General features: G+C 40.5%; 2 protein-coding genes across 2 annotated transcripts in view; one reads left to right on the plus strand and one right to left on the minus strand.

The window, feature by feature from the left end:
* LOC121605777 (adhesion G-protein coupled receptor D2) overlaps positions 1-12,910 on the plus strand; it is a 92,499-nt gene extending 79,589 nt beyond the window's left edge. Inside the window, exon 25 of the mRNA XM_041935850.1 lies at positions 11,698-12,910. Coding sequence (XP_041791784.1) covers positions 11,698-11,835 — 138 coding nt within the window. The 3' untranslated portion in view covers positions 11,836-12,910. The remainder of the gene's footprint in view (positions 1-11,697) is intronic.
* Positions 12,911-14,956: 2,046 nt separating this feature from the next.
* Positions 14,957-18,067, minus strand: part of nr5a2 (nuclear receptor subfamily 5, group A, member 2) — a 67,656-nt gene continuing 64,545 nt past the window's right edge. The window contains exon 7 of the mRNA XM_041934638.1: positions 14,957-16,827. Within this exon, the coding sequence (XP_041790572.1) occupies positions 16,580-16,827 (248 nt within the window). The 3' untranslated portion in view covers positions 14,957-16,579. The remainder of the gene's footprint in view (positions 16,828-18,067) is intronic.

Raw genomic sequence — 18,067 nt, forward strand, 5'->3', positions numbered from 1 at the left:
AGGAAGAAGATAACACTCGATTCTTTGTTTTTTAGTCATAATTTTAACCCGATTTTAGTTTTTAGCCAGAGGAAATGTTTTCAAGTCAAACCCTTACCCTTTTGAATGTTAATTACTATTTCTTGTTAAATATCTGTATGATTCCATCTGATTTTAGCTGAAAATATGGCCTAAGAGAGAGCTACTTAGTCCATTAGCTTGATGCTAACACATAATGGGAATTACCATTGATGTGCTAACTGAAATATTATCTTAATAAACAATCCATTTTACTTCACATGCTTAAGATACAAGTAATTGTGTGCTCATACTTACCAGCATATATTTCCTATGCTCTGTGAAAATGCATAAACAGTCACTGACTTCACATTGCTATCACTACTACTCTACTACTACTATCTACCACATGCTACTCTGCAGCCTAAACACTACACACTAACCGCTACAGCAACCTCAAAGGGTCAAAAGTCAAACTTGAATTAAGAAAAAAAGGACAGTTTTCATGTTCAGTTTCGTATGTGAAGGGTGTTCATTTAAAGGCTCACATTTGTGCTGTGTGCAGCTTTCAGGGGCTCTATTCATTTTTATCTAACATCTCATTTTATCTATTATTGTCTTATGACACGAGCCTGGTGAGCAGACACTGCTAAATGTAGCAGTTTTACCTAAAAAGGCATTTTATTTATCACTTTTACATGTAGTATAACACTGACACTGTTGAAATAAAAGTGACTGAAAGACTCACTGTGATGTGATTCACTTATGACCAATGATATACAGTCTCTAGAAGTGTATCATGTAACTTTTGCCATGGTCTAGTGTTACAAAAGCAAAAGAAAATTGCAAAAAATTGAAATATCAAATCGCATTTTTTGTAAAAACATAACACATATTGAATTGGCACCCAAGTAGATAAGGTTAGGGTAGGGTTAGGGTAACAACAAGGTTCAGGTTTGGGTAAGGGGTTAGAGACAGAGAGATGTCCTCAAGTGGGGATGCCTTTGGTAACACATACACGCGTGTGTGTATGTGTGCGTGCGTGCATGTTCTTGTACCTCTGTGTGTTTTAGCGGAAAGGAAGGGAGTTGGTTGCAGAGATACTGAGGCAGACAGGAAGAGATCATCCCGGTGTTACCATGGCTGGGGTTGAGCCCTCTGGCTCCCCAGGCCCATACATAGTACACACAAAGGTTATTACTGATACACTCACACACATTCAAATGGATGGGGATGCCAGTGCACACAAAGTTACAAAGATGAATGTTCTGGCTCCTTCCTCCTGGCCTCTTACCTCTTAACCTTTTAACTTATCAGTATTTGTTGGTGGCATTTCTATGGTAAAAAATTGAACCTTTTTAACTGTTGCATTCCTAATAACTAACTGTATATTTATGAAAGCGTTTGATAAAAGTGTTCACCCCCCCTGCCCAGCTAAATGTATACATCTGCACACACACACTGTTTGTGACCATTTGCACTGTCCAAAGAGTTTGATGGTTTTTTTTGCAGGGATTGCATGGCAGCAGAATGATATTTCCGTGAACCGTGGGTGGGTGGGGGTGGGTGGGATGGATGGACGGATGACACCCGTATCCATCCCCACTGGGGAGAGGAAGTCCCTATCAGAACACAACAGGAAAGAGACAGAGCAAAAACAAGCGCATGTCTTTTTGGACATTAAATCACTTCCTGTAGGGCTCTGGCTGCCTCCCCCACCATCCTCAGTCTCCACCTCTCTGCCCAGTTCAACCGCCCTTTTGGCAGACAGAGAAATTGATTATGCCTCTTTATTTGTGTGTGTAAAAAGTGTGCATGCTCCTGTGGGTACCTCTCTCAGGTATTGCACTGATGAGTCAAATAACTCATCAATAACAGAGGGAAGAGGCTTAAGACCCCATCAGAACAGCTGTATTTTTAACTCTGAACAATACAAAACACCTTTGCTTCAAAACTAGAATCTGTTGCCTTATGGCTACAGCGTATTAATGTACATACGTATATGTATATGTAATGCTGTGCAGCCTGTCAATCTGATTTATCGCTGTGACTTGCAGATGTGATGAGTATCGTAGGATGTAAGTGCCATATAAATCCCTGCACCCTGACAGATCACAAGCCCCTAGTCTGGACCTGGTGCTTTGATCTTCATCCAAGAACAAAAACAAAGAGACAAAAAGGTTTATCTGTTGCTGGTGTAGGAAAAGGCATTTTTAATGGTGACAGGAAAAGACAATGACCACAGTTTTCTTTCAAAACGCAAACACTAGCCTCACTCCGCCCGGCTTGTTATTTTTCACGTTGTGTGTGATGCTGAATGGCTCATTGTAAACATCACACATCTTGAGTAAATCTCTTACGTATATAGAAAATGTAGCTCTTGCACAATGCTGTCTTCGTCCAGGGCACAGCTGTAAAAAATATGACTTCCTTCCTGTAGGCAATTTCCTGTTTATGTCTGAATTCAGGTCAATAGAGGGGGATAGTGGTCGCTACCTCATCCACTGTCATCCTTCCCCAGGGGTGACCCCAGTCCTGATGATGCAGGATGCTGTAGAGCCCAGTGTTTTGAACAAAATACCTGTCTTTCTACTTCTCTAGTTTTTAAATTTTCTATACTTATTACTTTTCTGTGCATGAATGAAATGATCACAAACACTGTTCGTCTTCCTCTGATATGTAGAGATATATCCACTTCTTCTTCTTCCAACATGCCCAGAATGGATAACTGCTAAACAGCCTCTTTTATCCACAAAAACCAAAAAAAGAAGATATAACATTATTTGCATTTTCTGCTCCCCACAAGACGTAAGAGACCCCCCCACCCCCAGTCTTCCCCAAAAAATGTCTCAATTGCACACACATGGATCTTCCTGAGGCACCCTGTTTGTTTCATTTTCTGCTGATTTGCCTAAAACGGACAGCGGCCGCTGCTGTGAATGTTTAATTTAAGAGCTCATGTTCCCCTCTGTCTGATATGCAGTGCTTGGGAGCATAGATGGGCTTGACGAGGGGGGTCCAACGGTGGGGTTGGGAGAAATCGGAGGGGGGTCGGGGGTGATGGAGACCCCTAGGTCTCCGGGCGCAGTCATTAAGATGGGTCCTCGGTTTGGAGATGAGAAAGCATGCTCGGCACTCTGGCCTCATTGAAGATGCTCCCCTGCCTACTTGGAGCATCCATTATTTATGAGTTTTTACAAATTTCAACTGACATTTTTATCAGTTGAGGATGTCTGTTTCTGATTTGGTTGTGCAGGGTGTGTCCTCCCCCTAACAAGAGGAAAATATTGGTCAAATACTACTGCTTGGTATTTAAAAGCAAGAATTTTACTGTTAGGTTCAGGTTTCGTATTACTTTTATGTGTGCTTGCTTTTTTGACAGTGGTTTCAGAGCGGATAGGAAGTAAGTGAAAGGTTGTATTTCAAGCAGTGACGTATTAGGTGGTGACACAAAGAATAGGCTATTAATCAAACCTGCTTTAAAAGTAATATGACAACATCAGAAGAAAGCAGAATGACTGCTCCTGATGCCAAATCCACTGCAATAATAACTCCAAAGCTATTTTACTTTAGCCTTTCCAGTTGGCTTGTAGACTGCACAGTTAAATCCGACTGCTTTCAGCAAATCAGGCTTGGCTTTTTAACCATCCAGTCACTTTGTTAAAAAATATATTTAATAATTACTTTAAATAATTTTCTGATTATATGATATTTTTAATGTATGACACTGAAGCCAACAATGACTACCATTATTATTATAAATATATCTGTGTGTGTGTGTGTGTGTGTGTGTGTGTGTGTGTGTGTGTGTGTGTGTGTGTGTGTGTGTGAATGACGATCCCAGGTCTATCAGGAAGCATTGTCTCTGCAGCCCACCACCCCGACCTCGTTTGTCTGTGGCTAAGCCACTATTGATCCGACCGCTGCCCTGTGTTTTGGTGTCAGCCTCAGGCTTCACACAGCCTCACCTCACCTTACATCACTCACCTCACATTAGACTCTGAGCTTGATGTGCACTGTTAGGCTCTGGTACACTCCCAGAGAAAGAACTTGTCAAATGCCAGTTAACATAAGCTCTACTAGAATGCCGCCCACTCGCTGTCAATCTTGCATCTATGTGCTGGAGGTCGATTCAGCAATGCTGTGCCATCTATTATACATTTGTGTTTTTGAGAGTTGTATTTGGAAATTCGTAAATTGTTGTTATTGTCAGTGGGGCCTTGATTAGACAGAGAAAATTCATGTTCTTTGTTTTCTCTAGCTCTGTACTTTTTCACCTATTCTGATCTCTTGGCGACATAGTTACACAAGTGTTTTTTGGTTTACCCATTTATTTTATAGCTGGTAGTAATGCAGTGTTCATGCATGAGCACCTGCCAGCTGGTGGCTGTTTGCCAGACAAGAAGTTTAAGATGGTTGCTTTAAATGGAGCTGGAAGGCCATTCAATTTAGACAATCTGGGGAATTTAGTTGGTTTGAAACAATGACCTGGTCAGGTATCTGAAAAATATAGAGCAGGCACTGCCATGTAGGGCTGAGCCATGGTCTTGGAGGTCCAACCAACACAAAGCCTGTACACCCACATGTTCTTCCTGCCCCCCTACCAAAAAGCACAGAACTGCAATAATCAAATGCTTTTATGATTGACAATTTAATACAGACGATAGGGACAATTGGTGATTCAGTGGAGTGAATCCAGGACTGATCAGGTCTAGCTTGATCAACACCAGCTTGACGAACCCAGAACTCCAGGCGATTAGAGGCAGCCTTTTTCCCTGTTACACTTAACTCCTGGCCCCTCTAAAACAGAGCCACAGCTCCAAACAGATGCTAAGGGGATGCTCCCCAAAGATCTTCCCTGAGGCCCATACGCTGTTTTTTCATAGCTATGTTTAAGTCTGTGATGTTCATTTATAGGAGCCTCTATTACAGTGTTATTGCCGCCTCTGGCAAAGGACCCAGCCTCTTAAGAGTGCTCAGCAGCTTACAGAAACTATTGCTGTCCCAAAGGAGGGACAGCAGACTAAATAATCAGTTTCCCATCACTGTGACAATGTGAGAGCAGCTGTTTGCATCTGAAGGCCTGCCAGCGATTGTCCGTGACGTTCTGAAACAGAGAAGGAAAGAAAGGAGGCATGAAGGGAGGGGAAGATGAAAGGAAAGTTTCTGTCCATTTGATTCAGTCCTCATAAGGGTTTTGATATTGATCTCACCAACAGTCCTGCAGATGTATGTGCAGAGACACGTGCACAAATACATGGTCTGTTGACACATGTATGCACACTAGATTGAAGCAGAATCTTTTGTTTTTGTCATTGGTATGGGATGCAGAACGTTCAAGGAGGTACAGCGTTTCATTTATATTATTTATTTTACATGTATTACTTTTTTGTTTTGCAACATTTATGTAGCACTATGCAATAAGAAACAAAAAGCTTACACTGCAGCAAACAGTGTTAAAAAGACGGTTAAGGAGTAAAGAGTGTTCAATGAAAACTCTTACATTAACAACAGTCTGTAAAAAAAAAGGGTGTTTTCAAATGCTGTACATCACCTGCTCAGGCGTCTGGTTGAAATTGCACAGGTCCTTGATGGAAAGCGTTCAGTAAAAGCACTGCTGGCCAAACCATTTGCTGCCTTTGTTTGACACCGAGCACACCTCTCAGCTCAGTAATGTTGGCATCATTGTTTGCACAAAATACATCATTGAGTGTGTATCTTTGTATTTATTTCTGTAGATAAAGAGCTACGTAGATCCTATGGCTGCATTCAACTTAGAATTTTGTCAGCTATATATACAGTATGTACGTAGACTGTCTGCCAATCAGTATCAGTGAGTTATGTTTTACCTGTAATGCTTTTTCTTCTCATTTGTGATGTGAAAACATCAGATTTCCCCACAGTATGAAAGATTTAAGCATGTGTCCTGCTCATAGTTCAGTTGTAAAATCCCAGTACAGCACAGAGGGCCTCTCTGGCCGGTCAGCCAAAGAGTCAATCGCAGTGGACGAGGTTGTACCACTTCCTGGTTCAAAGTGGTTCAGCCCCGCCTTCACTGACAGTCATCACTAAAGCAGAGATTGTTGGAGCCACCAACAAGGATCACGTCATCTCACACTGCCCTATGTTTCTATCACCCTGTCATCACAGTTCGTTTTGTTGTTGTGGTCAATTAAAGAGTCTGTTTATGAAGTTTACAGGCTGCCATGCTGTGTTACCTGAATTGCTCAATGACACAGCTGAAAAAGTGCAGTGGTTCAGCTGACAAAATGCCAGTTGACTCGGGGTCTCCTGTCTGATGGCTCAAATCATCGACTTTTAGGGAGCAGCCCTGATAAATCCTTATATTTGCGTATACTACATGTTTGCCATGTTAGGGGTGTGTGTGTGATTGGTGATGGTCCTTTTCTGTGTTTGTTCTTCTGCTCTTCAGCAGTCTGTCACTACTCAGAACCTGATGGTCCTGTGAGACCACCACCCTCCCCCAGTTCATGCTGTTGGATATGCATTTTACTTTATGTCCATCAATATTAGTATAAATGAGCACACACAGACCACGGAAAGTATTTTGACTATTCAAACAGAAAAAGTAGCTTATTTTATTTTAGTGTTGCATGAAGTCTGTAATGAAACAAAATCTTGACAAAGTAAATGTGTTTGAATACACTGAGGAACCAGCATGTATTTATGAGTCTACACTATGTATTCAAGGAACCATATTCTCATCTTCAGGTTCATACCTTTGTTTTAGGTGTCTACTAAAATAGGTTTGCATACTTAAAGGTTCAGAACACAAAACACATTATTTTTTCTCACATTGCTGCAACACTGCTTTATTCTGTCTGAAACACTGTGTATTAGCTCCAGTTCACCTTAGGCCCCCCACCTGAATAGCTCAGTCTGGTCTGACTGGTCAGTTCACGCAGGCCTATTCAGGCACCGCTCACCATGTTTCCTGTCAGCTCTGCCAGAGTTTTTAGTTTAGTTTTTAGAGAATAACTCCCTTTGGTGTGGATTTTGGGCTTTATAACCATGCAGACATTTGACATTCACAAAAAGTTATTTAACACACCAAAGGAAAGTGAAATATGGCCTATTTAATCACATTGCTGGGACACAAATCTGTTCTCCACAGCTACTTATTTGAGAGTTTATACTTCTTTTTAGGTATTGGACTAGAATTAAGATGAGGTTAGGGCTTGTGTTGTTGTTGGGCATGCAGCAGCCTCCAGCAATTAAACTTCAATACAGTGTTGTCACAAAGACGTAGTTTAAGTTGTGTGTTTGTGAGCCCTTGTGTGTGTGTGTGTGTGTGTGTGTGTGTGTGTGTGTGTGTGTGTGTGTGTGTGTGTGTGTGTGTGTGCTTGTCAGTCTGATTCGGTCTATTCTCTGGTTATGAACATCTCTGCTTTTGTTCTAAACACTTTGTGTAAGGTCACAAACTCCGACTTTCTAAGAAGTAAATAAATAAGCAAGTAATGACAGTGTGTGGGTGTTCTGATTCCCTATAGCTTGTTTTTCTCTGCTAAAGCACCTGTCACAAACACCTTCACTTATGAGTACAAGACAGTCTGATACTGATCTTTTCCAAGAAAAGGTGATGAATTTCATGTTTCCTGCAGTAAAAACAGCAGTTTCTTAGGAATTTACAGAACCAGAACTGCATAATTAGTAATTTAGTATGAGCTGAACTATAAACTCAAAACCTCCTCCAAACGTTGTAGTTTGAATATAGTCACTTATCCAGACAGGTCGGCGGTGGAGGGTTTGCTGCCCAGTGTTCAGGTGTTAAAGTTCGAGCACAAGCAACTATCCAGTGGCTGTTAGATGAATTAATGAATGCCTGAATGTAATAACTAGTGGCTCAAGCATTCATTCAGTAATCTGTCATCTGTTCCTCAGCAAATGAAACATCATGTAACTGCCAGATTTTCCCTCCCCTTCTTGTTTTAATTGAATTGTTTGAATTGTTTTGATTTGGGGGTTTTTTTGTCCCTGCTTCCAAAAAACACTTTGAGGTCAATCAAAAAAATGTAATTATTCTTTTGGATATTGTCATAAGGAAACATTCTCTGCAGCTGATGAACAGTGTCGTGACTTTCAGGTTGTCATGTTATTACAGACGCTACAGACCTCTTTCTCTGACGTCCCCGCAGAGCACTCTTTCTGACACTGTCAAAGCAAAGGTCAAGAGTCCACGTGCTTCACCTTCACCACTTGGCTGAGGTCTGGCAAGATGAATTCTTTGTGTCTTGCCGTCTCTCTATGTGCCAGGTTCATCTTTCTTACAATGGAGCCAAGCAAACACAGGAGGAAAGTGTGCACCTGAAAGCGTGTGTGTTTGTGTGTGTGTTTTTAAAAGACATTGGTGCAACCGTTTTAACAGGGCGACTCTGTTTGAATTAGATGTTCTAACCCCCCGCTTGCTAAATGGATTTCTGAAGTGGCTGTAGTTGGAGGCTTTCAATCGGATGCAACCTTGAGTCCTTTTTTATGTGAGCTCTGTAGGATTTAAGTGCCGGTATAACATGAGCACGACTGAATGAATGCATGCTCCTCATTTTTTGAAATTGAAAAATCTCCAAAGGCTCTCCCCATTGTGCAGGCAATTAATGGAATGCTGGCAGCGAGGTTCAGGTGCTTAAAAGTTGTATTTTTTCTCTCTCTCTCGGTCTCTTTTTAATGACTAATAAAGGATAATCATCGTGGAAAAAAAACATCATAATGCTGTAGGCTTCCTCTTTATGCACAATGATGTATAATGCATGCTTTGAAATGAAACGGCAGCGGCCTTCGAACCATTCCATCTCCAAACCTTAGTGTATTTGTTTTGCATGCCACAGTGAGGCTTTTGCATAACAATAGTGAGTGTTCCCATTAACAATGCTTGCCTATTAATTTGATCTTTACATTTTTTAAAGTTTGTCCATCAGGCCGCCAAAAAATGGGTCCCCCAGTCGCTGTTTGGTATAAGTGATTAGAAAGTTGGCTAATTGCCTCTCTGAAGAGTTGTGCTGTTTCTTTTTAGCCTTCTTGTTCTTCGTCTGTAAGCCTCTAGCAGTTTTAACTCAGAAACCACTTTATTCATCAATAAAATGCAATGAAGTTTTTTTCTCTTGGTTTTGGAGATTATGTCCCAATATTTTTTTGCCGAAGCTCTCATATTGTTTCATTCATCTTTAATTTTCTTTGTATGTGAACTGCAGTAACAGTGTGGTCACTCACTAATGAACAATAGGACGATGGTCAGTGCCTGTTGTACACTTGCATGCAAATTGATTTTTACTCAGTGCCTGTTCTGGTTTTGTGCTTTTATGTGATAATGCTGACATTAATTTGCATGGAAGGTGTTTTTCATTTGAGGGAACATTTTGGTTCAGCAGGAAAAATACAGAACCGCTGAATACTGAGGTGAATACACACAGGTGTGCAGAATCCAGCAGTTATTGAAAACTTGTGGTCGCTTGGAAAAAGTTTTAATAAAGGCTAAAAATTCAGATTTGATGTAGTCTTTGATCAAATATTCTAATCTGTTGTAAATTAATTGGTGTAGTAGCTTATCCCTACTGAAAAATCCACCAAAGACAAGTTTTGCCACCATGTGGCGCTGAGCGGGTGTTCGTTTTATTCAGACTGCTTGTGCTTTTCTCAGGCCTCTTGGGCCTCCAGTCCTGCCTGAAACTGGACTGAATACCAAACTGGCTTATTCCAGTGTTCAGTTGCACCTTTTCTTGCAATCTTGGAACATTTCCAAAAGCTTTTGTTTTTTCTTGTGCCCTCAATCTCTTTCTCTTTGACTGTGCTTTGACAATGCAGGGAAACATACAAGCGCATCTCGGTAAACACGAGTGAAGTGGTTCCAGAGTTTAAAAGCTTCACATCACACTGGCAGACACAACTTGGGGCTGTTTGTGTGATGGAAAGGAAAACTTGTTTAGAAACTGACAGCACTGCGTCTGTGTGAGTGTGAATGTAAGAGAGAGAGAGGGAGAGAGAAAGAGAAAAACTGTGTGTATGTGTGTTTATGTTGCTTTTGGCAAGTTATTCATTTGTGCTTTTTTTTTTTTCTTGCTCTCTGTGTGGTTATCTTTTGAGTCGGTCGGTTTGGAGCTGATGTCCACCTTCAGGGATGCGCATAGCATGCATTTCTGAGTATTTTCACCTGAGGCTGCACTTGTTAGAGTCTGTGGATAAATGTATATACATTATTTATACAAATTCAGGGCGAGTGAAAGCAGGTTTAACACATTTACAGACAGGAGGCCAGGCACTGCAAGCCAAGCTCCAAGTGAGGATTGCAACGCTGCGCGCCGGGATCGAGCTGGCCTCTTGCCCGACTGTGACCAGCATCCTTAATGCTGCACGAGAACAGCGCTAACATTATTAGCAACACATCAGCAATCAAATGATCCTCACTACTTCCTAGAGAAAAAATTAGAGCAGTTGTAATAATAAGCCTGTTTTGTTATTGCATTTGCAATAGACATTTAAGAAACCTGTTGGCTGTCATTGGTCAATTTTGTAAAAATCCTGAAAATGTCAAGAAGTTAAAAAAGCCTTCTGTGTTTTCTGGATTACAGAAACGTTGTCAGCAGTTTTTGCTGCACTGTGCTTCTTTTAGATCGAGTTTGCAGAGGCTCTTACAATCCCAATATGATTAAGATCATTAAACAGCAACCATTTAACAACTTTTAGAAGGGCTGAATGTACATTTTACCCTGAATGTACTGGGTATTAGAGAAAACTTTAAAAGAGATGGATGCACCTGAGAGAGGGAGAAAGGAAGATGTGTCACAGGTAGTTTGATCACACAGAAGGTGTATGTCTACACACTGTATGTGCTGCTGTAGTGATCAGTCTAGTCTGATGTCATGTCTTGTGTGCGATAAAATACAAGGAAAATTATGAAAATTATTCATTTGTTAGATAATGATTCCATGTTTTTTTCACAGCATTGTACCTGTTAGGAAAGTGAAGGTCTTTAGATAATTCATTAACATAATGCCAAAAATCACTTTGTAATAGCAGTGTTTCAATAAATAATGGAGGTCTAATTTGTATTAAACACCAACGTTTGTGCTGCTGAAGGTTGTGGGATGAGCAGAGTCAAAAGTTAAGACACATTGAACAGAGTGGCACTTAAAAGTTTAATTGCTTTTGATGTGAGCTAGTTTCTTTAAATTAGGCTTGGAGACATTTTCTGTCATTTTTAAATATTTTACTATATCATCAATTTTATGTGATTTAAAAAGACTTCAAATATAACAGGCAGTTTGATAGCAAGACTGAAACAAAAGATGAAAATATGCAGACATCAAAGCGAGTGAAGTTCAGCGTTCACAGTAAGACCTCAGCCTTCTGAAAGACCGACCGGATTGAAAAATCTCATCGATTCATGGAGGAAACGAAGGAACAAACACTGACGTTTCATTGAAGCAGTACAAGTTTTTTAAAGGGTTTGTTTTGGTTATGTTTGGATGTGTGATCAAATTCAATGACAAAAGGTGCTTCAATAAATCACTATAATTACTAATAGGTATTCTGTAATTTAACGTTCACCTAATATGAAGTGCTAAATGTCCCCTGTGTCTTACTCCAACTCCACCAGTGTGTTTTGTGACCTCAGTCTTGTTTAAATAAACATTGTTTTCATGATTTGACTTCACACCCCCCACTCACCCCTCCCCTTCTCCCATCCAGGAGCCTCTTTCCTCAGAAGTGGATGGCTTGCCGGCCGGTTGTAGTCTTCACGTTCCCATGGAGCTGGAGTTTGCAGCTTCCTGTTTCCCTCGCAGCCCTGCTCCTCAGAAAAGCTACGGCCTCGTCTACGTTGACTGACCGGGCTGGTGACGGTGATTGTAGTTTCATATTGTGATTCATTTTTTAACAGAGTTGATGAAATGCTTTCTTTGTATCATAGCTCCTTTTTCCTTAACTCTCCAGTTTCGCGTCACCTGTGATTGTTGTTGAGATGCAGGAATATTTGATACGTCTGTGTCCAAATAAAGTGCTGCAGGAATGAGTCCTAAAACCCGGATATGAGTTAGCATTGTTGCCCTTCCGGTTCTCTCCGGTGGGTTTTTTGAATAGGTTTTTGGCTAGATGAAATAAGGCCTGTGGTTAAGGTAAGAGATTTTAACGTTTTGGTGTACCATGTAAAACACGTCAGTAACTACCCATTTGTGAACTTTTAGGTTTTTAAGTTTTTTTTAAAAAGGCGATTGCTTATAAGTGGCTATAAATGAGACTGTGGACCTTGTCGGGGACATTAAACGTTATCACACCAAACACGGAAACTCATCTTTTTGCTTGTCCGCCTTTGCAGCCTTGATGTGTTTAAACTCACACTCTTGCAAACTATTCTAACTCAAACTTTCCAATTTGTAGATTTATCAGTTTATAGTAAAATGTACATAGTATAGTGTATTAGGAAGTGTAGTGGTGGTGACGTTGAAGACATGTGACCATGGTGTGTTTTCTACTTCTGGTGATTGCATTTACGCTTCCAAAATCATAAAAGTGGTGTTCATTTGTGAAGATTATGTTGCTGAACAAAATGTGTCAGTATCCTAAAGTTTTGTTTGCTACAGACCTTATTTCCTGCAGTAATCCAGAATCGAATGGAAAAGCCCTGCTGGCTTTTTGATGAGGGAACCAGGGTGATGCTTACTTCCAGGTCGGCCGACAAAAGTACGTCATCCCTGCTGCACTCTACACAGTGCTGCACTCCTAAACAGTAGTTGTATTTTCAGCGATCCAGGACTCACTCTGCTTTACACTCTTATTTTAAAACGGGCTGGATAATAATGTTAGCAAAGTGTTGTCTTTTTTCAGAATTTGTTACATTTGTGCTTTTCTTGGTGTATTCTGCGTCATGGCTTCACTTACTGTACATTTGCTTGTGAAAGCGTTACTGTCCAGCAAAGTGTGTGGTCGTAACATGCGTGGTGTAACATGAACTGTGTAATGGGGCCTACTTGTGACCCATTAGTGTGAGCTGCATATCATGTGACTGGGATGTCCCCGGTCTGATTGAGGTGAACACTTTTATCACACGCCATCCCCCTCTCTCTCCACTGGAACTGTCAAACTCTCAAATAAAGGCCAGACCGACCTGGAAAAAATAAGATGAAGCAGAACAGCTGAGTGATATTGTACAGCACCTTTCTTGATTCTGCACGAGTACAGAAGAAGGCATTTGTTCACAGACAAATCAAAACGCGATCAAGCCCCTCTTCCTAACATTCCCTGTTCCTGACCTCTCCCAGTGTTTCCTATCAGTCTGTCAACTATCAAGCAACGGCCAGAATGACTTAAAAAAATAAAAGGAAGAACAGCGAAGTCATATTTTCCTGTATGTCGTGTTTGATTGTAATCATGAAACAAAAGAGAACGTCTCTGCACAATAAAACGCAGTTTCCTGACGTTTATCATCCCGAGCTGGTGCTGGTAACAACAAGACAAAATGTGTTTAAGGAGCGTTGCCCTGAAGCCACAAATTTGACAAATGAAATACCCATTCTTTAAAATTTTCTTTCCACAACACATATTGAGGAACGAATAAAAATCTAATTTCATGTGTTTCCCTCTACGTGACAACATCAGCAGGAACTGATCATTTTGTCTATAGAATAATGCGTTTCTAACTCTACATATCACTTGAGAATTAATCTCCTTCTACATGTTGTTTGACAATAATGTTATTCAAGGATTGTTGGAATAGCTATTCATTTTCCCACAAAAAAAACACATGTAATGGAACTGGACAGTGTTAGTGTGCGCAGGAAGCGTGAATCTGGTGTTATAAGCATAATAATTATTTATTGAAATATGAAGAAAAATTCAGTTAGCCTCAGAGAGACACTCCCCAGGACAGGGGCCGTGATAGAGGCAGTCAGAATGTCGGCAGGAGGGGCAAAAGTCAGAGACAAGCGGGAGGGAAATAGCATTTTGATGAATTGTGGGTCCATGTGGTGACAGCGTACATGAGCATGTGTAAGCGCAAAGGTAGTCATTGTTTAAGTCCTTGATAAAGCATTTATCCTGCATACATACGCACATACAAGTCCGTCCTGACTGTCCCGGTTTGTTGGAAAGCAAACGGTTGAATTTCATAGACTTTAACTTTTAGCTGAAGTGACAGAAAGCCGTTTCTCCAAGCTTTTACTAAACTTCATCTCCAGTCACACTCCAGCAGCAGTTTCACCCAAGATGCGGTCGCAAAACGGAACTCCTGCAATGGCCACACTGACGTGCATGACTGTATTGCCTGCATGTTGTATAAAGTTCACCTGTATGTTATAGGAAGTCCGAGGCAGCTGCAGAACCTAAACACAGAATTTGAGGAAGTGGGTGTTAAGAGATTGTCCGATCAGTACACACAATTAATGAGGATGTGAGGAAATGGAGCTTGCGGCAAGATCTGCTTGATGAGAGGAGGTGTGAATTTTCTGTACATTAAACATACCGCCGAAGGACTTGTGGGAGGCAAGTGTTAAAACAGTAACAACTACTGTACATGTGAAAAACTCCACATGAAAATAGTTTCAGGTGCCATGTTTTAAGGAAAAAAAAAAAACAAAACAAAAAAAACAAGCCACTTTTGTAAATTTTGGACACAATACTAGAAGTCACAGCTCACAGGGGGAAAGATGCAGTCTTTGGTACAAGAGCAAACTGGACAGAACAATGATGCAGGTCAAACTTCAATAAGCAATAAGGAAAAATGATGTGGCACAAACATCTCTCGCACCTGCTCGCTTAAAAACACATTACTCTTTTCAATGTACACACTTGCATAAACATTTAGAAAGACCAAAAATGAAATTGCGGTGGTTCTTTTTTTTTTTTTTTTTTTTTTTTTTTTGAAAGCCCATTATTTTGCTCCAGACCTGCATCTCTGAACTACTTGTGGAAACAAAACAAGAACATGCTACAGTAAACAAATTTATTCTGGCGCAGACACCTCACGTCATGTAACACATAGATGGAAACCCATAGACGCAATAAATTATCTTCATTATTAAGCGTAACCAGTGACATACTGTACATCAAAAAGGTAAAAGCACTGTAAATAAAAAAGAGAAAAGTCTACAAAAGAGGTTGAAAGCGAAACGGAACCCTTGTACAGAAATGCTTAAGAAAATGTTTGAATGCCAGCAGACACAGATAGAAATTAATATTTTAAGTGTGATTCCTTCTTGATTTTAGTGTCTCACGACATAATTTAAGTACTGCTCAAAACAAATAAAAAATAAAACACTGTACACACACCAAAGAAAGCAAACCAAATGGATCTCTTTTTTTTTTCATTTCGTTGGTTTCATTTTTTAGGAAATCATTGCTTTGCAATTTATGCTTCATCACAGTTCTCTCCCATATGACCACATGAATGTAAACACCTGTTGAATTATTCTTTTTTAAATTTTTACAACATTAATACTTTATATATATATTTGTACATATTTCCATTCACATCTGCACGGTTAGCTAGCATGGTAATGAAATAAGGCAAGACTCACATAACTGTGACATCACAAATCTTTTTTTTCTCTTATAATACTGATTATTAAGGTTTTTTTTGTAATTTCCTTCTTCTGTTCTGCAGCAGGCTTTGGTCTTTCCGGACAAAGGCAGGGTCGATCCTTCTCCGTCTCCAGAACACACTTTGTTTTGTTCCAGTTGTTATGAAATAATTAGAAGGGAGGGTGTTTTTTGCAGGAAAAAAGGGCTATAAATACAACTGTTTCAGCTGACATTATTAATTGAATTTATTTAACACTGGTCTTTCTGAGGTACATAGTTTAAGATGATTCGGGGAGGTGGAATAAGAAAGGGGAACCACAAGATGACCATGAGAAGCAAATGACTTCCATTACAAGAGAAAAAAAAAACATCTTATTTTTCTTCTTATTGGCCTGTTTATCATTTTGTTCATGAAAGAATGTTCCTTTTTTAGACCTTTATTTTTTAACCATCAGTTCGCCCTTTTCAGTCAGGTCAAGCTGCCATGGCAGACGTCTTATGTGAGTCTGGAAAACAGACGTGATGGCAGGCAGGAGTCTCTGGCCTGGTTGACTGCGCGTCCATTTTTCTTTACAGTACCAACGACAGCTAAGAGCCGGTTTCAGTGAGAGAGCACGCCGGAGGATCGTCGAACCAAAATAAACCACCACTCGAGTCACAGAGCTGTCTAAAAGACGGCTGGTGTTACTCGGATTCCTGCCTCAGCACACTCACCAGCGCTAAAAACACTCAAGGGTTTCTCATTCTTTAAGTTGCAGCCTGCCTTGATAGTCTGTGCTAGTGCAGACGATTACATCCCATCCCAAGTGTCAAATGCAGTGTTAGGTTCAAGTGTTTGTCTGTTTTCCTTTCAGTATTGTCTTTGTGTGGTTGAGGAGAAGCAGCTCTTCTTTCTGACTTTTTTTTTTTTAAGAATAAAGGGATCCATATGTTCGTTGTGTGTGCACATTACACAGTCGAGTCTGAGCTGGAGGTTCAGTTTGGTGAAAGCGTTATTAGGAGTTTTTGGGCTGCAGAAAACTCTGCACAGCTGCATTGTGGGTGGCGCAGTCCCCTCCTAAGCTCTCTTGGCGTGTAGCATTTCAATGAGCAGGTTGTTGCACGGCACGTCGCCGTTCAGGTGTTTGTAGTAAAGGTACTCTTCGGCCTGCAGGCTGATGGCTCGGATCTCCGGCAGCCGGAGGAGCAGCTGGCCGAACTTGTCCGTTTGCTGCGGGTAGTTACACATGACGTAGTCCAGCAGCGCTGCGTTGACCTGCTCCTGGACGCTTTCCACCAGGTGGAAGTTCTCCAGGTTCTTCACATCTACAAGAGGAAGCAACAACAAAAAAAAGAAGGTCAGATATGATGACGCTTCAGCATTTATCTCAGCAATGTGTTGGCCGTTGAGAAGTACGAGAGCAAAGTAATGAAAACAATAACAGAGTATGGTTGGTAGCTGTGTGCACAGCCAGTCCTGTATTTAGGCCAGGTGCATAAGAGATTCACTGAGGGGGGATAAAAGATTACCCACAGCACTGAAAAATCAGGTTCCATTATAATAAACATCAGTTTCTTTGCTAAATTCATATTCTAGCTAAAATTTGAATTTGTCCAAATCACAGCTCAGAAACTAGAACTCAAGGCAGTTTAATAGTGTCACAGTACCCTCAATTTGATGATAAATGAAGGGGCCGTAATGGTTCACAGTGCAAAGACAAGGAGGTTAGAATAATGAGTGTGTTCATTTATCAGGGGACAGTGCTACAAATTGTCATCTTTGGTTGTCCCCCTTTTTTTAACTTAAAAGAAGACTTGCAAAATGCACCACATGATGAAACCCCCCCCATCTTTTTTCCTCTGAATCATCTCCTGAGACTGTGATGTAGAGGGAATCAGGTAAAAGCAAAAAAAAAAAAAAAGGTTCTCCTCCTGAGAGATTCATTCCCCAGGAGTCCATGAATTATGTAGGGCAGAGTTACAGTCACATTAGCACCAGAGCTCCTCCTTAACCTAACGCCTTCGCCATCCTTTTTATATCATAACAAAATAGAATGTGTTGTAATTGTTAGTGAATTTTATTTACTTATTTTTAAAGCATCAGTCCTGTGAAAAACAGTAATCATTTTTAACTGTAGGGTGTAAAGAATTCTTATATAAAAAATAGTGAAAAAAAGAAAAAAGACTTCCCACCAAGTCTTTTTCCTTTTTTTCACTATTAATTCCTTGTGCAAAATACATTTTGCATCTTTCCGAAATCCTACCTTTACGCGCAGCTATAAGCACTTTTCCTTGACAATAATAAGCTCACAGGGGGTTTGAGCAGATTATTGCAAGACAAGACAAAAATTTGCTAAATGGATAATGGTGGACTAGAGCGCTGTGTGTACTTGTCATGATTATGGAGCGCAGGGCTGCAGAATATTTAATCAGATAGTAGCTCTCTGTGTGTGTGTGTGTGTGTGTGTGATCTTTTATTAATCTGTTTGACCCCAGGTCGAGTGCGCTCACAGCGAGCTAATGTGGAATGACAGAGTCCCTGTGTCTAGTTGACACCTCCGGACCA

Source organism: Chelmon rostratus, chromosome 4 (assembly GCF_017976325.1).
Source record: "Chelmon rostratus isolate fCheRos1 chromosome 4, fCheRos1.pri, whole genome shotgun sequence".
NCBI lineage: Eukaryota > Metazoa > Chordata > Actinopteri > Chaetodontiformes > Chaetodontidae > Chelmon > Chelmon rostratus.